This window comes from Papilio polytes, unplaced genomic scaffold, assembly GCF_000836215.1.
Source record: "Papilio polytes unplaced genomic scaffold, Ppol_1.0 DF823693.1, whole genome shotgun sequence".
In the NCBI taxonomy this organism is placed as follows: domain Eukaryota; kingdom Metazoa; phylum Arthropoda; class Insecta; order Lepidoptera; family Papilionidae; genus Papilio; species Papilio polytes.
The window spans coordinates 130,369-155,037 of NW_013525511.1; the positions used below are offsets into that span (position 1 = coordinate 130,369).

At 35.8% G+C, this 24,669-nt stretch overlaps 3 protein-coding genes across 4 annotated transcripts; 1 reads left to right on the top strand and 2 right to left on the bottom strand.

Moving 5' to 3' along the window:
* Window positions 1–1,909: 1,909 nt before the first annotated feature.
* LOC106103889 (serine protease snake-like) lies at window positions 1,910–11,380 on the bottom strand. The gene is made up of 10 exons (XM_013283800.1): window positions 11,333–11,380; window positions 8,812–8,888; window positions 8,396–8,481; window positions 7,823–7,974; window positions 6,662–6,774; window positions 5,870–5,986; window positions 5,561–5,707; window positions 4,680–4,806; window positions 3,457–3,588; window positions 1,910–2,156 (listed from the first exon to the last, which is right to left on the bottom strand). Exons 1-10 carry the CDS (start codon window positions 11,378–11,380, stop codon window positions 1,989–1,991), a joined length of 1,167 nt encoding a protein of 388 aa, XP_013139254.1. The 3' UTR covers window positions 1,910–1,988.
* A 1,581-nt stretch (window positions 11,381–12,961) lies between these two features.
* Window positions 12,962–16,611, bottom strand: LOC106103922 (ferritin, lower subunit). 2 transcript variants are annotated; one of them, XM_013283837.1, is made up of 5 exons: window positions 16,511–16,611; window positions 15,081–15,196; window positions 14,479–14,712; window positions 13,785–13,969; window positions 12,962–13,403 (listed from the first exon to the last, which is right to left on the bottom strand). In XM_013283837.1, the coding sequence occupies exons 2-5, from the start codon at window positions 15,190–15,192 to the stop codon at window positions 13,239–13,241; spliced, it is 696 nt and encodes a 231-aa protein (XP_013139291.1). In that variant the 5' UTR covers window positions 15,193–15,196; window positions 16,511–16,611; the 3' UTR covers window positions 12,962–13,238. The 2 variants fall into 2 exon arrangements, with proteins under 2 accessions (XP_013139291.1, XP_013139290.1); XM_013283836.1 differs by lacking the exon at window positions 16,511–16,611 and adding an exon at window positions 16,165–16,389.
* Window positions 16,612–16,926: 315 nt separating this feature from the next.
* On the top strand, window positions 16,927–24,512 carry LOC106103923 (ferritin subunit). Its single transcript, XM_013283839.1, has 5 exons — window positions 16,927–17,257; window positions 20,938–21,080; window positions 22,028–22,162; window positions 22,964–23,098; window positions 23,980–24,512. The coding sequence occupies exons 1-5, from the start codon at window positions 17,191–17,193 to the stop codon at window positions 24,133–24,135; spliced, it is 636 nt and encodes a 211-aa protein (XP_013139293.1). The 5' UTR covers window positions 16,927–17,190; the 3' UTR covers window positions 24,136–24,512.
* The last annotated feature ends 157 nt before the right edge of the window (window positions 24,513–24,669 follow it).

Consider the following 24,669-nt stretch of genomic DNA (forward strand, 5'->3'; position numbering starts at 1 on the left):
CTTATTAATTAATTTAGAGGACAATTCTAGTATTGATTATAGTGTAGAGAATTTAGCGATGACAATAATAATAGCGAAATCCAATTCGATTACGTACGGCTGTAGTAGTAATAAACATTCATTTACTCTCATTATTTGTTATGGTCATTATTAATTTGAGAAAACAGTGTTTATTTATTTCATAAGTTATAACTATAAATCTATCGATTCCAACTTCTATAAAAATAATAACGAAAATCGATAAGATTCATGACTGATTTTACACAACCCATCCCTACTAAATTTGAAGTGAATTGTCAAATTAATCTAAATTATTTAGACAGAGACACACTATAATACGAGTGATCTACAAGTTATCAGTGAAAAACAAACGAATGAAGAATTAGGTTATAAATACAAGTCATCCTTTGTGTTAGAAATAATACAAAGATATTGTTTATAAGTTACTTTTATTACAAAAATAATACATTGAACTATGAAAGGGTTCAACACGTGCATATTAGAGTGGCGTAGTCTTTTGTGGTAATCTGCAACCCTTTTAAATGACATTTTTATAAGGGCTTTGGTTAAAACTATATAACTTACAAAAACACTTAAAATACACAATTTTGTAAAATTATAAAAAATAAGGTGACCATAAATTTTAAATGCAAAAAATAATTACGCTTAAGACTAAAGTTTAAATGTAGTCCACTTGTATTTTATTTGGTGCGTAATTTATTTTACATAGCTGTAGTTCGCGACTTCGCCCGCGTGAAATTGAAAATGTAAAAATATAGCTATTACTCAGTGATAACGTAGCTTTTTAATGGTGCAAGAATTTTCAAAAACAGCCCAGTCGTTTTTGAGTTATTTCAATACATACAAATCTGTCCTCTTTATGAACTCAAGTAATATTTAGTTGAGTTCAAAGAAACTACGAGAAGCTGCATTATCTTTAGATAAGAGAGATTGACATTTTATCTTAGGATAAAATACGTGACTGATATCGAATGCAGATATAAATATACTCTAAATTTGACCTCAAATGACCTGAAACATGCTTATAAGTAGGGTTGTAACGGAAGCCATTTTATCGGAAGCGGATGCGGAAACAAAGGGCTTCAACTCTGCAGAAACGAAGTTTAACGGAAGCGGAAGCGAAGCTCGATAATTAGATATTACTCGATATTATAGAAATAAAAAACTAAAACTACGTTAATTCAAATTACATATTGGTACATAATTACAAGGTACAGTTTATTATGCAAATATAATGTATAACAATTATAATTTGTTGACTTATGCCCGCGCGGGCATAAACGATACCTAATCACCCCACTCGCGTTAAACACGTAAATTAACCTCCGTTATAACTCCACATCAGAAATATCAGAAAACGGAAGCGGATGCGTAAGCGGAGTTCCGTTACAACCCTTCTTATAAGAATAAATTATTACAATGGGTACATCTTACTAATATTATAAATGCGAAAGTTTAGATGGATGTTTGTTAGAGTTAACCTTAACTGCTGAGGGGATCTCGATGTTTGTCGTAGATGTAGAGGATAGTCTGGGAAAATACAAAGGGAAAATTTTTTTAAGTGTATGCCGACGGAATCTCGGACGAAAGCTAGTCATTACATAACTCCAAATGGCTGTTAGATTTGTCTGAGAGTTTGTTTATTTTAATCACATGACGACTAAACCGATTTGAATGCGGTTTTTTACCGACTTCCCAAAAGAAGGAGGTACTCAATTCGTCTGTATGTTTTTTTTTATTTTTTTTATGTGTGTTACGGCATAACTCAGCCGCTAGTGGACCGATTTTGATAATTCTTTTTTTATCCAAAAGGTAATGCTTGCAGGTGGGTCCCATTTTTTTGGTTGATTTTTGGAGTCAAAGACTACGACGTAGTTAAATAGTTTTCATTAATATATTGTATCATCTAACATCTAAATTTCGCATTTAAAATTAGTAAGATGCCGTATGAAGTTAACGGTATAATCTCAGGGCCAAACGATGTTCTCTATCCAGGACATGTAAGGAGACACTTTAGTGTATATCCCGGGGCGGGCGAGCGTGCCGCAGTCCTTGCCGAATGACGTCACACCTATCACTACGTACATGCAGTTGATGTGAGGGCTCGTCACTTGTAGAGGTCCGCCGCTGTCGCCCTGATATCAACACTTAACTACATATACATAAAGAGCCTTACAAATAAACGCTGTATAAAGTAATACAAATTTTGTACTAATATATGCTTATACTCAGTTTATTCCTAAATTGAACTTTATATCGCGTTTATTTGTAAAAATGTAATTAGACTGAGTATTAACACACGCCACTCACCAAAATGGCGCGCTATTGCAATACGTCTAATGACATTGACAACTGTCAGATAGGAACGGGACGTATATGCCAGTAATCTAGTGATGCGCCAATCCTCCAGCAGTACTGATTTTTTAAACTATACTAATATAATAAAGCGTATACACACACTAATTAGTTATGTAGGATGTCAGAAATCACAGCATATTTTTGATTTTTTTTTAATAAAGTGTCCTGAGTTACGACATGCTTTAGTCCATATTTTCAGGCTATCAAACTTAGGTAGTAAATAATTTGGAAAAAATGTCCCGCGGGAAAGGGACAAAAAATACCAGCTGACATCAAGGAAGGTTGCTATGGTAACGGTTTTGTTATGCAACATGTCATTTGTGCATTTGAAATTGAAAATTTGACAAATGTAAACAATACAATAGAGTTTTTTGAATTGAATGCGGATGAAGCCGCGCGGGAACATCTCGCATTTAATAAAATACTGAAAGCAGTGTAATACATTTATGGTGAAATATGTAACGTCCATATCAAGCAGCGGTCTGTATTAGAGTTTGTCTAAATAAGATAGATTAGTTTGATAAATGACGCATATGAAGTATCTAATTCAATTTGTATGAAGGCAAATGCCGTACATAATAGACAGGTATCGTAGTGACGAAACAAACACGCAGCGAACAATTATGAACTATCGATATTCGGTATAAATGTTTATCGAACTCTACTGAAATTTTTATTTTCTTATTCACTAATTTAGAGGACAATCCTACTATTGATTATAGTGTAGAGAATTTAGCGATGACAGAAATAATAGCGAAATCCAATTCGATTACGTAAGGCTGTAGTAGTAATAAAAATTTATTTACTCTCATTATTTGTAATGGTTCTGCAAGTCATTATTAATTTGAGAAAACAGTGTTTTTTTTTCAATTCATGAGTTATAACAACGAATCTATCGATTCCAACTTCTATAAAATAAAAATCGAAAATCGATTAGATTCATAACTGATTTTACACAACCCATCCCTACTAAATTTGAAATGAGTTCAAACTAATCTAAATCATTTAGACACACTATAAGTAGTGTTTAACTAGGGTGTCTAACTGGATTTTTTGGGATAATAAAGAAAATCTCACCTGACAAGTGTCTTTAGATTGTAACTTATCACCGTAGCAGAACTGCGTGTTGGCGTCAAATCCCCGCAGCATGTTCCTGTGCGGTTGGTGAGACGCTGAACACTCCGATTCCGTAAACTTGTTCAACGTTACCTTGGAATTAACATTTTACTTATGCAACAGCTTAAAAAACTGTAGTAAGTCATCAACTTGCCCTTATCCCTTACGGAGGGTCGTCACAGTATGTGCTGCTCCATACATCTCTATCAGCCGTCATATCTGAATCCACTCCTTTAAGCATATCCTCTTTCACACAAACTATCTATACTTTCTTCGTTCTTCCTCTACCTTTGTAGCCACATTCAAGCTTAACACTTTCTGGTTTATGTCCCCATTTCGTCGCATAACATGTCCATACCACGCTAACCTTTTACTTCTCAAAAAAACTGTAGTAAGTATGTGATAAGAGAAATTTCCTCGAGCTCAGTAGTTTAGGCTACAAACTAACAAACATCCATCCCAACTTATTTATAATAGTAAAATTGAGATGAAATAAATACGAAGTCTTCCAAAACATTAATAAAAGCCACATTTGAATAGGTGTAGTCGTTATTCAGATAAGCATACACAAACTGACAGACAAACGGACAACCCTTCGACGGAGATTTTTGTAACAAAAGTCATATTAAAAATAGTAAAATATAACCTATGTCACTCAGTGTTAAAGTAGCGTTTTAATGATGCAAGAATTTTTGAAATCAGACCAGTAGTTTTTAAGTTATTTCAATACTTACGAAAATCCAATGACACAATCCTTTCCTCTTTATAACATTAGCTTTTGCCAGCGACACCGTCCGCGTGGAATTAAAAAAACAAAAGTGAGTAGCCTATGTGTTCTTCCAGACTATCCTCTACATCTATACCAAATTTCATCGAAATCCGTTCAGCCGTTTCGGCTACAAACTCTAACAAACATCCATACTTCTAAACTTTCGTATTTAAAATATTAGTATGATGTACATATGAATTATTATTTTTTAATTAGTTCGTCACTGGACACTCGAATTAAGGATAAAGTTTTTGCTTCTTTCTTTGGTGTCGGTCGTTGAGTGAGTTTCGCCCGGAAGCTGGTGTTGCCACAGGCGTCCCACAATTCTACTTTGTCTATTGTTGGTATTTATAGATTATCATTTATTAAATTAATTAATTAATTAATAATTATATTTTACATTTTAAACACATACCTTCTCAAGTTGATCAGAGGCGTCTCCCTTGTGCTGTGTTGCGCCCCAGCCTGTAGCGATCGCTTTCTCTTCAGAAACAGTCTCCACAGGCAGACAAGCTGGTACTGCTTCTTGGCTTAGCGTCATTCTGAAAACATGGAATAGCTAGCACCCGCTATTGGATTCACAACCGTCACCCCGCTCTGTCCCCATGTGAGAATAAAACGTGTCACCCGTCTTACTTTTTAGTCCCACTATTTCCAGTGACAGATGGAACCGTTATGGAACAAAATAAGTTAAAACCTCCTCGTCGCAAAAGGTAAGACGGATGTAACTTTTTATTGTTTTTTTTATTATATAAGTTGGCAAACGAGCAAGCGGCCACCTGAATACACTGAAATGGAAAGCGACCGCTGCCCATAAACATCCCCAATTGCAGATGCGTTGCCTTCCCTTCATTGACGGAGGAGGACTCACATAACGAGGACATTTCCCCTTCCTATGCGTCTCCTCCACCGTCAAATCCACTTTTCCTTGCCATCCTTTCCTCTTAAGACAAGGGTGGAAAGGGATTTTTTTGTAGAAAAACAATGAATACAAGATAATCGAAAATCCATAGATTTTGTAATTTGATAGTCCGAAAGCCGTAGAACACGGCAATTGTCGTAGCATTGGCAACACTGGAGAGGACTACGAAAGATGAGGTGTCTGAAAAGGCGAGAATGGTGAAAAGTTTGAAGTAAAAGTTGGGAGTGATTAAATGCAAGGGGTAAAAGGACGGTAAATAGACAAGACAATAGGCAAGGTAATATATGAATGTGTTAGTAAAAAGTAAAGTGTACTAAAAAGTGGGAGGTGATAAACAACAAATTGTCGTGTCTGGATAAGTTTGCCGTACTTACTTTATGGCAGTTTTTAATAATGCGATGTCATTATATTTGGATGGCGATTTGTACTCAGGATGTTTGATGATATCCTGTATTTTATAAAGTTGGCTGCTATGTATATTATTCCTGTCTAGAACACCTAAACGTGCGTAGCTCACAGGTCTGTAAAGAATATATAACCAAAAGAATCTAGTTAATATCAAACACACAAGAATAGAAATGTTATGAAAAATATTGACTCGTTTCCTATTTTTACTTAGAAAAACTGAAATTACATATGTTAATAACACAGCAATAAACAATACAAACGCCTTTTTAACTGACCCTAACAATATTATTAGTTTCAGAATCGCAATATGACGGTTCTTTCTAATTTCGAATACTTTTAGACAAATAGTACAATTGTAAATTGACACTCTATCTGCCGATTCGCGCCAGAATCAAGCGCTTTCATTAATATTTCAAAATGACATTGACAGATGTCATAGTGACGGGACGTATACGTCAATGGTCTAGTGTTGCGCCGTTACTTAGGCGAGGTACCGATTTCTTAAGAGCGCCCACACTTTTGACTAAACTATGGCACAACTGTTTATTATTGCTGTTTATTATGTTATACGAGCTGTTGCCCGCGACTTCGTACGCGTGGTATTAGAAAACATACAAACTATATAAATGACAAAAAACTACATTTCTCTGGGATGAAGCTTATCCCATGTGTACTCTAGACTTTGTTTTATGTCTGTGCCAAATTTCAATAAGATATGTTGAACCGTTGCAGAATGATCGAGTAAACATTAAAAAACTAAATTAATGAATCCCACGGGAACCGTAACTATTTCAGGGATAAAAAGTAGCCTATGTGTTCTTCCAGACTATGCTCTAAACCTGTGCCAAATTTCATGGAGATCCGTTCAGCCGTTTAGACTACAAACGCTAACAAACATCCATCCATCTAAACTTTCGCATTTATAATATTACTAAGATGGAGGTGCGGACACTACTCGATTTTGAGTTGTGCAACTAAATTTGAATTGGTTGCGAAACAATCGACAATCGCATAACAGTTGTGCGATAGTTTAATCAAAGGTGTGCGCCCAGTCTTAAAATACTTACATGTCATTATGTGACGTACAATGACCAGCAGTGAGAATGTACCATTCGCTGATTAGAGTACCTCCACATGACCAATTTGCATCTGCCGGATTGCTGCCGAAGCCGAGAAGGACCTGCAAGGAACGGCTCTTTGCTCATTATGCGCGGTTTACACTTGGCCAGTACAGTTGGATAGTTGCGACGGCAAGCGACACTAAATAGCGCCTATCAGGGTTAGCACTCTGCCAGTTAATTGACAGTTCAATCAGAGCGACTGACCAACTGTCCGCGCCAAATGTGAACCGCACTTTAGTTTCCCTGTACTGATCATCTCCCCTGCCTTATCGTACTCCCGTAGGGTCGGCGCACCGGGTTTTCGTCCTCCAAAGCACTCTATCTTCCGTCATCCCAATCATCACTCTCTTCTTTATCATGTCACCTTTCACGCAATCCATCCATCTCTTTCTAGGTCTACCTCTACCGGTGTACCCCTCCCTATTCGTAACTAAGATGCGTCTTGTTACATGCGATTCATCCCTTCTCATAACATTAAAAGTGGTAGAGCCCGCTTTAACATCTTCGCACGAATGGGCCGGCTCGCCCGGTGAAATACCACGACCATACAGAAAACAGGCGTGAAGTGGGAGCAATTCCGCGTTTCGTCTGATGAGTGTGGTGCCGGAGGCCTAATTTTGATCCCTTTTCCTTCCCACCCATTTCCTTAGAGGGACGGATGGGAAGGAATAGTGGATTTGACGGTAGAGGAGACGCATAGGAAGAGGAAATATCCTCTTTATGTGCGTCTCCTTCCACCGTCGATTAAGGGCAGGCAATTGCGGATGTCTATGGGCAGCGGTCGCTACGTCATTTCGGCGGTTTTAAGTGGCCGCTTGCTCGTTCGCCACCATATGATATAAAAAAAAACATGTCCATACCACTCTAACCTTTTACTCCTTATTTTCTCAACTACTGGGGCTACTCTCAATTAATGAATCAATTAGTTTCACTGTACTGTACTGGCTGAATACTCGCCATTACATCGATCAGTTAAACGACTCAATGCGACAGTTTATGTCCGTCGTGCGAGGTAGACGCATCTACAGTTTGTCTAAATAAGATAGATTAGTTTGTCAATTCATTTGACTAGTTATGCTTTTCCACTGAAGACAAACGCTTAGTTACCATGTGAGGGAATTCTCTCTTTTTAGCATTGGAGCCGCCAACGATAAGTGGATCGCTGGGGTGATGGCAGCGACGGGCGCGCGTCATCTCGCTGGACATGCCTGATGCTCTGATACACGGGTATATCAACTGTTCCTGGTATTCTATACATTCTGAAAGAGGTAAATGTCAAGTTCACAGAATAGAAAGACAGAGAAGTTCAGTAGTTTGGGTAAAGCTGGACCGTCATTGGCTCAGTGGTTTACGCACTTGACTTGGAATCTACAGGTCTTGGGTTCGAATTCCGTTGTACCAATGCGATAAAAGAAAACATCGTGATGCAACCTGCACATAACGGCGAAGAAATTCAAAGATATGTTTGAAGTCAACCCTCAGTGCCGCGTGGTTGACTAACACCTAGTCACCCTAACTTAGGATAGGCTCCGAGCCATTCGGTGGGGACGTATAGTTAGCTGGTGATGATGAGGCGTGGCGAACCTTTATGCATCAAATAATTTTGACCGATTACATCAATTCCATGGTGCATATATTGAAAATTGAATGTTTTCTTCTTTTAAAATAAAAAAGACGTACTATCCCAAGCTTTTCGGCCAGTTTTCTGCTTTGTCAACTCTTTTGCCACAGGAGGACATCTATTTTGATTACTTTGAGTAGTTGTCCTGAAAATTAGACATACTTTTATTTAAAAATAGCTTATGTGTTCTTCCAGACTATCCTCTACGTCTAGGAGATATTTCATCTAGTTAGATCCATTCTGCAGTTTAGGCTACAAAGTAACATAGGCTATGTATCTAAACTTTCGCATTTGTAATATTAGTAAAATAGAAAATAATAAGGTTATCTGTTTTAAGTCAGCCGTATAGTTAAAACTGCTAGAATATTTATCCTCAAATATGAATAAAAACATAAGTACATTCCCTATGGATGACAAAGTATTTGTAAATGTCCATTGGCATTGGAAATTCATTTTCAACTTAATTTATACATACCGCTGTGTTGTGGTTCTAGGTTGGTACAAAGAGACGCAGCAAACAAATCTCTTACTAAGACGGTTCGAACAACCCTCCTAAAAAAGACGAAATTATTAAAAACTTGAAAATCTATACCTACATATATCTATACTAATATTGTAAAGATTATAAGAGGAAAAATGTATATTTTTGGATTTTTGTATATATTTGATCCACATAATAAAAACTACTGGGCCGGACGGAAATATAGTTAGGGGCTCATTTCGGCCCGCAGCCATACCAGATGAATTATGATTTTACTTGTAGCAGTAAACTTAATACGTTTACTGCTTAAAAAAATAAATAGACATACATACCGAAAAATAAGTAGAAGATTGACAATTTCTTAGAGTGGTGCAAACACCATTGTACCTGTCGTGGTAACATCGCTCACCTGTGAATTAAACAACTGATAAATAAAAGAAGAATTATCAAAATCGGTCCACTAGCGGCGGAGTTATACCGTAACACACATAAAAAACATACAGACGAATTGAGTACCTTCTTTTTGACCGACTTCCGAAAAGAAGGAGTTATTCAATTCGTCGGTATATTTTTTTTTTTTTATTTTTTTTTTATGTGTGTTACGGCATAACTCCGCCGCTAGTGGACCGATTTGGATAATTCTTTTTTTATCCGAAAGGTAATGCTTGCAGGTGGGTCCCATTTTTTTGTTAAATTTTTGGAGTCTAAGACTACGACGTAGTTAAATAGTTTTCTTTGTGACTGAATGTTTGACTTGAAGAAGCATTTACAGATTCACCGGGCTTGAGGTGGCCGAGCGCAGATGGCGCTTAGCCTAAACCTCGTTTATGAATAACTAACCTCGAGGGCTCCCTCAGGAGCCTTGGCACGAGCAGTTACTGTGTTATTATTACCGGATTGGGTACCTCCTTTTGGGAAGTCTGTCAAATATAGGCCTTGCCCAAAGAAATTCAATAAAGATAGAGGAGGCATAGTTGACAACACTCTAAATATTTTTTACATAATCAATCCTCAAAACCACATGTCAATATTGTTAGCTATTTAACTATTTTGATATATTAATATTGATATATTAATAATTAGTAATCTATGTCTTGGGTTCGAATCCCGCCGTACCAATGTGAATTTCGATTTTTCGAATTTTCATACGTACATAATTTACCCGACGTTCTTACGGTGAACATCGTGATGCAACCTGCACATCTCGGCGAAGAAATTCAAAGATATGTGTGAAGTCAACAAACCCGCATTAGGCCAGCGTGATTGACTATGGCCTAGTCACCCTAACTTAGGGTAGGCTCCGAGCCCCTCGGTGGGGACGTGTCACAACACACTATCATCCCCAGCTCACTATCTGGGGATGATAATGAGTGCGGGGGTAGTTTTATAAAATACTTGGCAAGGAGGGGCTCGAACGCTCAGTCGCAGTCTCGGCGCTCAGCCGCCAACAAGCTCAGTGTTTTACTAGTCGTCACAACGGAACGTTCGATATATTTGCGTTGTCGCATTGGAGTTCAGTTTGTGTGTTTTAAAATAATTTAGAATTCATTTGTGTCGAAATATCTAACAATATATAGTATGTCTAAATAATTTAGATCAGTTTGACAATTCATTTCAAATTTAGTAGGCATGGGTTGTGTAAAATCAGTTCGATAATTAAATAATTAGTTAATAATTATTAGCTAATAATTAGTTTAAATAAACCGAATATCGATAGTTCAAAATTGTTTGCTATGTGTGTTTGTTTCGTCACTACGGTACCTGTCTATTGAGTATGGCATTAGGCTATTGGCGCTTAAAGTTTTGCGATAGTTTAATCGAAAGTGTGCGTCTGTGTAGGCGGACTAGAAAGCTTTATAAAATTACGAGCTGTTGCCCGTAACTTCGTCCGCGTAGTATTAGAAAACATACGAATAACTATTCCCGGGATAAAACGTAGCCTATGTGTTCTTCCCGACTATGCTCTAAATCTGTGCCAAATTTCATGGAGATCCGTTCAGCCGTTTACGCTACAAACGCTAACAAACATCCATCCATCCATCTATCCATCCATCCATCTAAACTTTCGCATTTATAATATTTTTAAATAATATTAGTAAGAAGTAAGATTAGTAAGATTGAATTAACTCACCCTCAGGATAACGCCCTTCGACACGTACAATAAAATATATAAAATAGAGAATAATAAATCTACACAACATTATTCGATTTATAAAATATAATATTAAGAATAGCGAAATATAATAAAATATGTCGAGATATTTATAATCACTAACAACCGAGTGTCTTAGCCTTACGTGTCAATTTTAAAATAAAAGTCGAATACGTGGAAACATCAGAAACTTAATAAATGTTATGTTATCAATTAACAAATAAGATTAATATTCATATCGATTCGTTTTCAATAAATTTAATTACTAAAGTTATTAGAGTGTTCTCTTTACACCAAGTTTATTAATTCGTAGCAACGGAGCAATCGGAAAGCGACTCGAATTGTCAACGACCGAGCTCTTACCGATAGGCTAGATCCCTTGGCTTTGCTGGACGTCAGTTCCCTCTGCATTTTTTACCGCATTTACCACGGGGAGTGTTCCGAGGAATTGTTAGGAACGATTCCTGTCGCCGAGTTTCATCGGACGACACGACAGACCGTCAGGTACCATCCTCACCATCTCGATAGCTGGCATTCTGCAACCGTGCGGTTTTCGCGTAACTTTTTGCACGGCCGGGTTGTGAAACGGTCTGACCTGGAATTTCCAAACCAATACGACTTAGGGTCCTACAAGAAGCGAGCCTATCATTTCCACAAAGGCCAACGCATCTGTAGTTCCTCTGGTGTTGCGGATGTCAATGGGTGTCATTGACCACATGGGCGTTCTCGCGGCTCTTTCGCCTCCTTTTATTTTATAAAAAAGCAACAGCAAATTATGTAAATATTTTCAATTTTTTTATCCATATAGATCCAGCTTTGGCGCCTATGGGGTCCCATAGACGTGGTCAAGTCAGCTCAGGGGGGTCATGACCCCCTCCCCCTGGATCCGTCCTGGGCCCACTGCGGGTTAACCTCACACATATCATTACAGATTGAATTTCTTCGATCACTATGTTTTCTTTCACCGCTAGTACGTTGGGTAAATTATGTATGTACCTACATATGAAAATCAAAAATTAACCGGATTTTAAACTCAAGGTCTATAGATTACAAATCAAATGCTAAAACCCCTAAGCCATAACACTCTATTGTTTATTTTATGTTTACCAGTAAATATTTTTTAGGTTATTAGTAAAATTTATTGTTAGCATTAGAAACAGGATATGACGATGAAGTCAATAAAATGTAAATATTATTTAATTACTTATTGTTCTAGAATTTATTGTCTAACTAACTTTCGCCCGCGACTCCATCCGGGTGGCATTAAAAAAACAAACGAGATAAAAAATAAATAAAAGTAGGTAGTCTATTTATATCTCCAGATTATCATTTACCATACGTCACTGCCAAATTTCATCGAGATTCGTTTAGCCGGTTAGGTTACAAACTCTAACAAACATCCATCCATCTAAACTTTCGCATTTATAATATTAGTAAGAAGTAAGATATAATAATTTTATTTAACTTTTAAGGAACTTTGTTAACTAATTCCTAAAAGATCGAAGAAAATTCGAAGGTATCTTGATAAATCGCATAAAACTGCTGTCTCCTTTTTCTCAAAGAGTACGTAAGGGATAGAAAATCTATTGTTAATGTCTCCAGTCGAAAAGCCCCAATAGTAGAGAAAACAAAGAGTAAAAGGTTAGCATAGTATGGGCATTTTATGAGAATCGCATGTTACAAGGAGAATGTTAGTTATGAGTGTGGAGGTACACCGGTAGAGGTAGACCTAGAGAGGGATGGATTGCGGGAAAGATGACATGATCAAAAAGGGAGTGACAGTTGACGTATGATAGTTATGTGGAGGACCTGTTGTGCCACTACGGGAGTAGGAAAAGGAGAAAGATGACGAATGTCTCCAGTCGAAACTCACTTAACATAAATAAATTTTCTTTTTTTTTATAATAAGGCATCGTGTGCTGGCAGTTTCTGTTTAAACTTTTTTTTTCTCTTTTAACCAAAGAATAGAGGTCAGAAATAAAACAACAATTTGACGATTAATGAATAATTTTTATTTGAAAATAACTGAAAAACCAACATATGCTCTAAACATATATTCACGATAAACTTATAACAAATCTTAGAATTATACAAACTAAATTGAAAGAAATCACATTATTACAGCCTACTTTGTACCACTGACATTTAACAGTGTTGCAAGGAATAAATGCTGGTGAAAACTACTAAATCGGTAGATATTTTTGATTATATGATAGATAATTAATTTATATAGTGGAGAATTAAGAATTTATTGTTTTTGTGAGTGGATTTAAACGACCTTTTGGAGGTATTCATCGAAAAGATACAAGGCAAGAGAGAGGTCTTGTCCGTTGTTGGCCACAATGAACTTCTTGAGATCAGTGGTGTGTCCGGCGAGGTTCCTGATGGTGTCAGCTTGCTTCTCAACGAACTCCTCTTCTAAGTATTGAGCGATCTAGAGACAAAATTGTATTTTTACACCTATTACTTATTTTAACTGTCGCCCGCGGTTCTATCCGCGCAGTTATAAAAATATTAGTAGCCTATGTGTTCTTAGCCTAAACTGTTGAACGGATTTACGGATAGTTTGGCAGAACACGTAGGCTACTTTTGTCTTATTTTAATTCCACGCGGCGAAGTCGCGGCTGAAAGCCAGTTTATTATTAGTAAGAAGTAAGATTATGTACTGCGACGCGTCAATAATCAATACGGTTGACAGAAAAGGTTTGTAAAACCTAACAAAGCAAAAAATAAATGAGTGAAAGAGGAAAAAATCAAATTCTGTAACATCCTTAGTGAGTTTTCGGCAAACTTACGAACGGCTAGTAAAACATACCTCAGGATCGTGGGTATGAGGGCTGTTCCTAGTAGCTTCACGGTGAATATAGAAAGCTCTTTCAGCGAGTTCCTTCTGAGTATCCAGAGCTTTAGCGAGAGACTCCAGCTCGTGGAGTTCCACTGTGTAGTTCTTATCTGTCTTCTCTTCTTGTGTGCTGCGACGGGCAAAGTCCATTGTGTCACCTGAGAAATGTCTTATGTTGAATCGCCACTGTTATGCTATCCCTTTCAGTCTCTTTGGAAAAGACGGAGAAAGCAAAATTGTAGGTATAAGTGTGACGTCATAGGTCATATTAGACTGAGACGCTTCATATTTTTTTTATACTACAACCATAATAGTTTTGGCAGTGTTTAATTACAGTGGCGAAGTTTATTTTTATTTCATTTAAACTCATGGTAATATAAATCCTTCAGTATTGTATTATTTAAGGTATAAAATAACATCAATACAAGAAAAATATTCAAATAAATAATTATATGCTTAAAAAAAGACAACGATATCAACAGTGTAGGTATAAAAGTGTGACGTCATAGTTCATATTAGACTGAGTTACTCTATGATTTTCTTACACCATAACAGTTAAAGGTTTTGTCAATTTTAATTAAAGGGACCACGTATTATTTCGGTTTTGCAAATTCATGGTAAGATATATTTTTTAACCTTAAATATTAAATATTAGTTTAACTCTTACCTCTCTTGGTAATATGCTTGATAATTTCGATGCTCTTCTCCCAAGCTTCATCAGACAACTTCCTGAATAGTTTACTGAAGCCGGCACGGTTCGTCTGATAGTTATTATAATATGACGCTGATAGAAGATATTCATAAGATCTTTCTAGATGGAGATTAGCGTACGCCTGCATCTCAGTTGCGACGTTGCCGTGCCGGCCGTAGTTGCCGAACACCGCGTTACACCTCGGTAGAGCTGGTAGGAATTGGTAGGAAATTTAAAAGTCAGATTAATGAAGTTTATAATTTCTAAATACGACGTGTTTATTAATAAAAAATAATCAAATTGTAAGAACTCAATATATTGGATAGTAGAAATTAATAGGTCGTACATGGCAATACGAATAGCACTAAAGTGTCGGTTTTAATATTGCCATTTTTTTACTTAGTTATTTTAGTTGACAAATATAAAAACAAGATGTCTCAACTGTTTATTTTTTTTTATTTTAAAAAAATTTAAATTATAACAATCTTGAACTCTGAACTATTACTGTTCGCTGAATTATTTTGTTATACAAAAGTTAATAAAATAAAATAAAAGAGTAACCAATATATTTAACTTACCAAGGCTGTTAGAAGCCTGTCCACAATCCATGGAGACATCTTGATAGCAGGTGTCGGCTGCGAACGCGCCGGACGCGAGCATGCACACGAACAAGAATGCGAACATCTTCATTGTTCTAAAACAATTCAAAATTCACATAAATCAACCTAACCTGTAAAAGTTGCTGATAAACGATCTTTAAAGACTGGTTAACACTTGGCTAGTACAGTAGGACAGTTGTAATGGCCACCCATAGACTCAATGGCACCCTTTAGTGTTCACACTATGCCAGCTGATTGCCAGTCAAGTTATTGAGTATTGGCCAACTGTAAACCGAGCTAAACATGTACATATTTTATAATTAGCTGGATTGTAAACTTTCAAGTGACATGCTATGTAAAGAAAGGTGTGTTTACATGTTCACGTTACAACAGAAGTTACTGCCATTGTCTAATATCATGAATAAACTATTAAAGTAAAAAAAATATATTTATTTGATGAAATTCCTAAATAAAAATCAATTTACAGTCAGTTTTTTCATTGGCTACTACAAAAGGAACTTATATTGAAAACAATTTAAGAATAATAACTGAGATGTGACATTGAGATCATGTATATTTAATACAAAGTACCAACAATGTCAGATTTTATCTCTTTATCATATTACAATAGCCATGTGGTATTTATCTTTTTATTTGTTAAAAAAAAACTGATATATTTTCCAATTGGTACAATGATGACACCTTTTTTACTGGATGTAGGAAAGAAAACAATAATATAGATTATATAACCAGTTATCTTTTTAATTGATTTACAAAAGGATTACTGGCAATCAAAACAATTAAAAAATGATAAAAAAGTAATCCACGATAAGAAAAAACATAGAGCACTGCTAAGACAGAGTAATCAGTTTAATTTTTTTCGCGATTTTTTGTTAATTTACAAAGACATGTCAGTTTCAAATCTAGAACAATCAATCTTGGCATAATACCCACATCCAAAAATACCCGCAATTAACAAAGTCGCAATAATCAATGCGCAATTAAGTTTTTATGCAATTTGACAAAGCGAAAGCATTGATTTAAAAGAAAAAACCTAACTCACCAGAATTAATTTTCAAATGCAGAGTAAGACGGAAAAAATAGATCCGTCGAAAGTGCAGCCTTTACACACACTGGCGCAGAAGGCGACTTTCAACACAAAGAGTTCGATAAAACTGATAAATACCCCGAGACGGGACAAAATCAAATGTATTATTTATCACTTATTTTTCCGCGTAGTCGATGAGTGACAGTGTGCGCGATTACAAAGGTAAAGTATTATTGTCGTGTCGTCATCTGATGTTGGCGAATTGAAGTTAGTGTAGCCAGTATTCAATTACCATTTCCCAATTTGATCAAGAAATGATCAGAAACGCGCTATTTGAGTAAATAATTTGATTTGTACTTACTTATTCTCGAACAACTAAGTCGTATGTGTTATAATTTCAGTAAACACTTTATGTTAATACTTGAAACAAGAGTGAAGTGCTTCCTTTAAAGTGCGGTAAATCTTTATGACGGTATCTCTGAATCCCTGCCCCGCGCCGATTCCCTCTACCATCTACCTAATAATGACGTATACCTCTCCTTGTCATCAAAAATTCAAGGTTTTGTGTTCCAAATAATTACGACATATTTCATCAAATCCGCAGATATTAAGTATTTTTTACGACTAAAAAGTTCAGCACATTTAGTAAAACCTTATATCAGCAAATAAATTCTTACGTGAAGGTGGATATTTTGCAAATAAGCAATTTGAGAACAAAAATATTCCACGCATTCGGAACACAAAACCTTGGCCGGGCTTTGCTTCATCATCTGTCTCATTCTCACACCGTATGTCATTTACTCCGAAGCGCCTGTCAACACGACATGCTTTTGTTATCGCTGCGTAGTGAACATTTTTCTCGTATAATCTAAACCTTTTGGAGGAATAGCCCTTGTTTTTCATTTATTAGTGTTAAGAGAAGTCGCCTTCTGCACCAGTGAGTGTAAAGGCTAGACTTTCACAAGGTTTCGTACGTTGCGGTTCTCGCTGAAAATCTTTTTTTTTTCCTCGTCAAAGTATCTGTGATTTTTGTAGATTAAAATGAAGGCTGTTATTTTCGTCGTCGCTGCCCTACTGGCTGTTTGCATCCCCATTTCTGCGAAACAATGTAAGTATTCTATTTTTAAAATTAACTATTTCTTTTTTGTTTAATGCGTATGAAACGGTATTGAGGATTTAATCGGACGACTTTGATTTGCAAACTTAATTTTATTGTCTTTGTCATAAAGTCGACTTTGCCTTGTTTTCATTGATTCCGTTTTACCCTCAATTGTTTTGGTTGTGATATGTCGGAAGAAACCCTTTATTTCGTTACGTAATAACCAATGACAAAGCGAATTTATGAACTAAAGTTTTGAATCTTTAATGTTGTAATTTAAATATTTATTGCAATATCCGTATGTTTTATAATACTCTGTGCAAATCATTTTTTTCTGTAACCATCAATTTTTTTTTTAAATCGAGATATAACTCATAGATTATAGGACTTATCTTTTTTATTGGTACTACCTTTTTTTTAAGACAAGGGCAAAAATATCCCCTACAGATACAAGAGGAATACAAACAATTGAATAATGGTAATGAGTTTAGAAAACTCTAAGGCTTTATTAATCAAATAATAATTTATGTTAATGTAATTTGGTGCGTCAAACATCTGTTTAATTTGTATACAGATAAAAGATATCCAATAACAGCAAAACAAGGAAGTATTCAAATTGTAAATAGATATGTAATCTGTATATATAAGTATATTTGTAATTTGGTTGATTTTTATATAGATTTGTTACATTTTCTTAATTACCACCAAATTAACTACAGTAGAACCTTGATAACTCAAACCTTGGTAACTTAAAATAATATGTTCCCTTCCTATCAAAGCCCAAGACCTCTATAACATAGACTCTTGATAACTTAAAACCTATATAACTTAAAACCTATATAACTTAAAATATTCTGTGTTTCCCTTGGACTTTAACTTATTGAGGTTCTATTGTATTTTATAAATATACATCGAGATAGTAATATTGTTACCTATTTTCCAATGTTTATGTAAGTGATGTAAGTAATGATAAGTTTTAAAATATGTTACTCCAATGTGGGTAGTAGTTAAAAGTTTAACATATCTTACTAATGCTAGAAATGGGAAAGTTTAGATGGATGTTTGTTAGAAGGTATCTATCTCCAGATGGGTTCAATGAATTGTAATAAAAGTCATATGTTGAATATAGTCTGGAAGAACACATAGGCTGTTTTATAGGTTACTTTTTTTTTAATCCTGTGTGGATGGAGTTGCTGGCAGTTGTCAGTTATATTGGGTAAAATATAAATACAATTTGAACACATTAACAATATTATTTACTAGCTGTTTCCGTGTGAATTCATCCGCATGAAATTATAAAAACTTTATTTTGTTATATTTGGCAAATTATCAATAGCAAATGTCAAAATGACATGACAAACCTTAGCAATCTTTCTTTCTTGATGTTGGCAGCAACTTATGGTCTCTTTCCCACCTTAGGGTTTTTATCCAAAAAATACCCCTTAAGTTTAATGGCGTGAAAATATTTAGCTTAAAGCATGACGTAAGTGTAGGGCTTTTTATTAAAAAAGGAATTATTCAAAAATATGGTGTAATTGCTGACATCTTAAGCAACAAAGAAGTGTGTGTTTACGCTTTATTATAATAGTATAGATAATAGTATGGGAGATAAAAGCATCTTGTCTACATAAAATACAAAAATGTAAACATTTATATCTTGGGTAATTTACCCAAGATATAAATGTTTATGGAAAATTGAATTGCAATAATGTAGGTAAAGTCCCTCGACTGAATGTTAAGTAGTCTTGCTCTTGGGGAAGTACTATGAATGTAATAAATAAAAACTATCAAAACCAGTTGTTCCTTTCCTTTAAAATATTATTATATTACATTACAACAGTGGTAGTGCCCGCTTTAACATCTTAGCACTGCAGGGCCAGCACGCCCGGTGTAATACCACGACCACACAGAAGACAGGCGTGAAATGGAATCAATTCCGTGTTTCGTCTGATGAGTGTGGTGCCGGAGGCCTAATTTAAGTTCCTTTCCCTTTACCACCCTTTTCTTATAAGGAGAGGATGGGAAGGGGAAGTGGATTTGACAGTGGAGGAGATGCATAGGAAGGGGAAATATCCTCTTTATATGCGTCTCCTCCTCCGTCGTATAAGGGTAGGCAACGCATCTGCAATTGCGGATGTCTATGGGCAGCGGTCGCTTCGCCATTTTGGCGGATTCAGGTGGCCGCTTGCTCGTTTGCCACCTTATGTTATAAAAAAAAAAAAACATTGTTTGATATGTATACAATACTAGCTGTTCCCGTGCGGCTTCATCCGCATAAATATATGAAAAGTTTATGTTATTGTTTACATTTGTCAAATTATCAATTGCAAATGTCAAAATGACATGACATGATGACTAACAATGGCACAATCTTACTACCTTGATGTTGGCAGCTTGTAGCTTATGGTCCCTTTCCCACATTTAGGTTTTAATCCAATTTGTTTACCACCTAAGTTAATAAGCGAAAAAATATATAGTCTAAAGCGTGACGTAAGTGCTTTTTATTAAAAAAAGAATTATTCAAAAATATGCTGTAATTGCTGACATCTTAGGCAACAAAGTAGTGTGTGTTTACGCTTATATCATTATAGTATAGATTTTTCTATGATGTAGATGCCGCAAGGAAACAGCTAGTTACGAAATAAGGTACTAATTTTAACCTTAAAATGTCTAAATCATATCATTTTGATATTCAACAACATAGAAACAGTTAAAGAAAGAAGATAAAAAATACGTGTCATTTTATCGTCCACTTGAGACTTCAGGTTACAGATAAAAAAGATGTATATTGAGTAATATTTTTCTCTGGTAGACAAGACAAAGGATTGAAATCTATACAGCCATAAAGTACTTGTTTGGAACATGTAAAATATTGTAAATTATTATTGAGATTTTGTCAATAAAATAGGAAAATAGTAATATTAATCATCTCGCTTGCAAAACAAAGGAGGTAGGAATTATAGATTTGAGTAGCAACAATCTAGGTATATCTATCTCGCTTTTCGCACATATTTCTCTTTCTGACACGAACTAAAAGTGTCGATTTTAACAAGTATATGTAATTAGAACAATAGATTAAAAATTGAACAATGAATCGGCGCGATATTGCGTCGTTGTTGGCGGCCATTTTGTTTTGCACATTGACCCTTGGCAGTGCAAGTAAACATCATACATTTTAATCAATGCTATGTCGACGTTTTGGCATCAGTAAATAATTACATTTTAACGATTACTAAAATACAGTTTGTATTCGTAGAAATCTAAAAAACAAGCATTAAAATAAGACAGATTAAAAATATTCAGATTCCTTCGTCAATTTTTTTCTAAATTTCGACTGCCAGTTTCTTTTTAATTCCGAGAGTTTGAAACGAAAGAACTCTTTTACGTTTTAACATTCCATAGACAGGTTTTTGAAGATTGGAGAGTTTTTTTAAGGTTATTTTGTAGTGGTATAATTATTTTATGCCAGGAGTAATAAGAAATATACATTTACTGCCACACTCAGAATTGTAAGATCACTAAGTACTACCCTTAATGTTAAATCTAATAAAAAACTGTTTATACCATTAAACGAATATGTTGAGTTTAACGCAGGTTTTAAAGCCTTAAACCGTACAAACGAAAAAAATTTCAAATAGACTCTAAATAGGTTTTATATATCCTTTTTTATTTTTTTTTTATTTCGACAGGCAATGTGAACCCTGTGAACATTCCAAAGGGATGGATAACAATGCAGCAGAGCTGTCGAGGCAGCATGCGTCGTCAGATACAGACTGAAGTTGGCGCGTCGCTGCAATATCTGGCTATGGGTGCTCACTTCTCTAGGGATGGGGTGAGTAACGTTATTTTGACAGTGGTAGAGCCCGCTTTAACATCTTCGCACGGGCCGGCTCGCCCCCACTTATACTACGACCACACAGAAAACAGGCGTGAAGTGGAAGCACTTTCGCGTACAGTCTGATGAGTGTGGTGCCGGACTAATTTTAGTCCCTTACCCTTTCCACCTATTTCTTAACAGGAAAGGATGGGAAGGTAAAGTGGATTTGACGGTGGAGGAGACTCAGTCGTCGTACGTCGTGTATATTATGCATTTAAAAATCGAAAATCACATTGGTACGAAATTCGAACACAAGATCTGTAGATTACAAGTCAAATGTTTAAACTCCTGAGGCACTGACGCTCTGGCTGATTGGTGATAACATTTTTTAAAATCAATAGTTTCGTTATAAATGGAAGTAATCAAATCTTTCCCCTTTATTGCTTACGACTTTGTCCACTTCCAATAAATTGTAAAAAACATAGCATATGTTACGAAGTGATAACGTAGCTATTTATTGGTGAAAGAAATTTTTAAATTAGCGTAGTAGTTTTTGATTACTACAATAGCAAAATACAAATCTTTTTATTTATAACTAGCTGTTCCCGTGCGCCTTTATCAGTATTAAATTATGAAAATTTTATTTTATAGTTTACATTTGTCGAATTATCAATTGCAATTGTCAAAATGACATGACATGATGTCAAACCATGGCAACCTTCCTTCCTTGATGTTGGCAGTAACTTATGGTCTCTTTCCCACATTAGGGTTTTATCCAAAATATTAGCCCCCTAAGTTAATGGCGTTAAAATATATACCCTATAGCATGACGCAAGTGTAGGGCTCTTTATTAAAAAAAAAAATTCAAAAATATGGTGTAATTGCTGACATCTTAGGCAACAAAGAAGTGTGTGTTTACGCTTTATTATAATAGTATAGGTATGACGTTATTGTTTTTACAGGTAAATAGGCCAGGTTTTGCAAAGCTGTTCTTTGACGCTGCATCCGAGGAGAGGGAGCATGCGATGAAATTGATTGATTATTTGCTAATGAGGGGTGAACTGGATACTGACGTCACCTCGCTTATACAAATCAGGGTGAGTATTTTTAAATACATTTACTATTGGACTAAGATTTCTGACAATGTTTTATTTCAATACTGTTAAGAACAAAATTAGTACCGTGCAGAATTGGAGCAACTCTAGATAATCGGCATAAGTCACGTCCCTAGCTGACAGCTGTCAATGTCACTAGAAGGATGGATTTTGGCGCGCAACCTGAGTCCTGACGAGAAGTGTTGCTCTGAGTTTAAAGCGACAGTATTAATTAAATCAGTTGTCTAATAATAAGAGCGGGCGCACTTTTGAATTAACTATCGCACATCGATTGTTTCGCAATTCAACTGTTTAGTTGCACAACTAAATATCGAGTTGTGTGCGTCCCATATGACCTAATAGTGATAGCGAGACAAAACAGTTGTGCGATTTTTGTTTTATGAATATTTGTAACAGTGGTAGTGCCCGCTTTAACATCTTAGCACTGCAGGGCTCGCCCCCAGTAATACCACGACCACACAAGACAGCCGTCAAATGGAAGCAATTCCGTGTACAGTCTGATGAGTGTGGTGCCGGAAGCCTAATTTAAATCCCTTTCTCTTTACCACTCTTTTCTTATAAGGAGAGGATGGGAAGGGGAAGTGGATTTGAAGGAGGAGGAGATGCATAGGAAGCTGAAATATCCTCTTTATGTGCTTCTCCTCCTCTGTCGAATAACGGTATGCAACGCATCTGCAATTGCGGATGTCTATGGGCAGCGGTCGCTTCGCCATTTTGGCGGATTCAGGTGGCCGCTTGCTCGTTTGCCACCTTATGTTATAAAAAAAAATGTATTTCCCTTAGGCTCCTGAACGTAAATCCTGGGAGAGTGGTGTGGATGCTCTGGAGCACGCTCTGAAGATGGAGACGGAGGTCACCAAGAGCATTCGTTCCGTCATCATCGCCTGCGAATCTGATCCCAAGTTCAACGACTATCATGTAAGTGACGACCATAGACAATATTGGTTTTTAAACCATAGATTTTTTTATAGTAAGTAGGTAAACAAAACCGTATGGTTGAAGTTTATCTTGTCAATGTGAGTTCGAATCCCGCGATGTGGTTATTGTCTTGAATTTAAAATTTTAAGAAGTAAAGTTAATTAATAAAAAGATATATTAGCTGTCTCCCAACTCTGTCCGTGTCTATTTAACAAAAAAAGCACTATATCTTCTTCCAGACTATTCTGTAATTGACAAATTTAATCGATGTCCGCTTTTCTGGAGATATTTAGTAATAAATATCCATCCATATACACTTTCGCATTTACAATATTAGTAACATAAGATTAATGGCCGGTTTCCCAAATACTTAACTATTCGATAACATCATGAAATGTGTTTCCTAATTACAAAATTTGGTTGAACCTTCGTCAACTAAATACTAATGAATCTCTAGGTTATGATAAAATTAACGGAAATTTCAGAAACCCAGCATAAGCTTTAATATTAAAATACGCACGAATGGGCCGGCTCGCCCGGTGTAATACCACGACCACACAGAAGACAGCCGTGAAGTGGAAGCAATTCCGGGTACAGTCTGATGAGTGGGTTGCCGGAGTCTTAATTTTAGTCCCTTTCCTTTTCCACCCTTTTCTTAAGAGGAAAGGATGAGAAGCAAAAGTGTATCTGTCGGTTGAGGAGACGCATAGAAAGGGGAAATGTCCTCTTTATGTGCGTCTCCTCCGTCAATGAAGGGTAGGCAACGCTGTAATTACGGATGTTTATGAGCAGCGGTCGCTTTCCATTTCGGTGGATTCAGGGGGCCGGTTGCGAGTTTGCCATCTTATATTATAATAAAAAAACATTATTTTCTCACACAGCTTGTGGATTATCTGACTGGTGAATTCTTGGAGGAACAATACAAGGGCCAGAGAGACCTCGCGGGCAAAGCGTCCACCCTCAAGAAGATGCTGGACCGTCACTCCTCACTCGGAGAGTTCCTTTTCGATAAGAAACTCCTTGGAATGGACATTTAAAAACATACAAATTAAATTCATTAAAATTGTCTGATTTTTATTCTAGCAACACCAATTTGTTATTAAAACTCAATATCTCTAGTACCTTTGTCTTAATATTAAAAAAAAACATAGATTTCCAAATTCAATTAATAGATTTTAAACGCATTTAGACATTGTACAAAAAAAAAAACAATTAGATAATAAGTAGTATTTTCTCCACTATTATGTGATAAAATAATAATTATAAAAGGTAGCCATTTTTTTCAACTTGTCAATTTTGGCGCGTCTTTTTGTCAAAGACGCTTGATATTTATTGTTATAAATTACCCAAACTTTTGTAGTCGGATTGAGTTTTTGTTTATTTTTTTCTTATAATAAATTTTAATCATCTAAAATGTGGTTTTATTTTCAACATAATAAAAAAAACTAACCTATTTTACTTGTGCCAATATCTTCGTAAACAGAGATTTTATTGAAAATTTGTCGATTTGTACGTTAGCCCTATTTGAGTCTATACTAACATTATAAAGAGAAAAGATTTATGTTTGTTTA

Bases quoted from the DNA above. Each gene is read 5' to 3' on its own strand.
- LOC106103889 (XM_013283800.1), bottom strand. From the start codon at position 11,380: ATGCAGAGGGAACTGACGTCCAGCAAAGCCAAGGGATCTAGCCTATCG. The intron at 8,889-11,332 runs GTAAGAGCTCGG...CGTCTTTTTTAG, and splicing joins CCAAGGGATCTAGCCTATCG to GAGGGTTGTTCGAACCGTCT. The intron at 2,157-3,456 runs GTGAGATTTTCT...TGTTGATATCAG, and splicing joins AATCTAAAGACACTTGTCAG to GGCGACAGCGGCGGACCTCT.
- LOC106103922 (XM_013283837.1), bottom strand. From the start codon at position 15,192: ATGAAGATGTTCGCATTCTTGTTCGTGTGCATGCTCGCGTCCGGCGCG. The intron at 14,713-15,080 runs GTAAGTTAAATA...AATTCCTACCAG, and splicing joins ACAGGCTTCTAACAGCCTTG to CTCTACCGAGGTGTAACGCG. The intron at 13,970-14,478 runs GTAAGAGTTAAA...GACATTTCTCAG, and splicing joins CAAGCATATTACCAAGAGAG to GTGACACAATGGACTTTGCC.
- LOC106103923 (XM_013283839.1), top strand. From the start codon at position 17,191: ATGAAGGCTGTTATTTTCGTCGTCGCTGCCCTACTGGCTGTTTGCATC. The intron at 17,258-20,937 runs GTAAGTATTCTA...TTATTTCGACAG, and splicing joins CCCCATTTCTGCGAAACAAT to GCAATGTGAACCCTGTGAAC. The intron at 22,163-22,963 runs GTGAGTATTTTT...TATTTCCCTTAG, and splicing joins CCTCGCTTATACAAATCAGG to GCTCCTGAACGTAAATCCTG.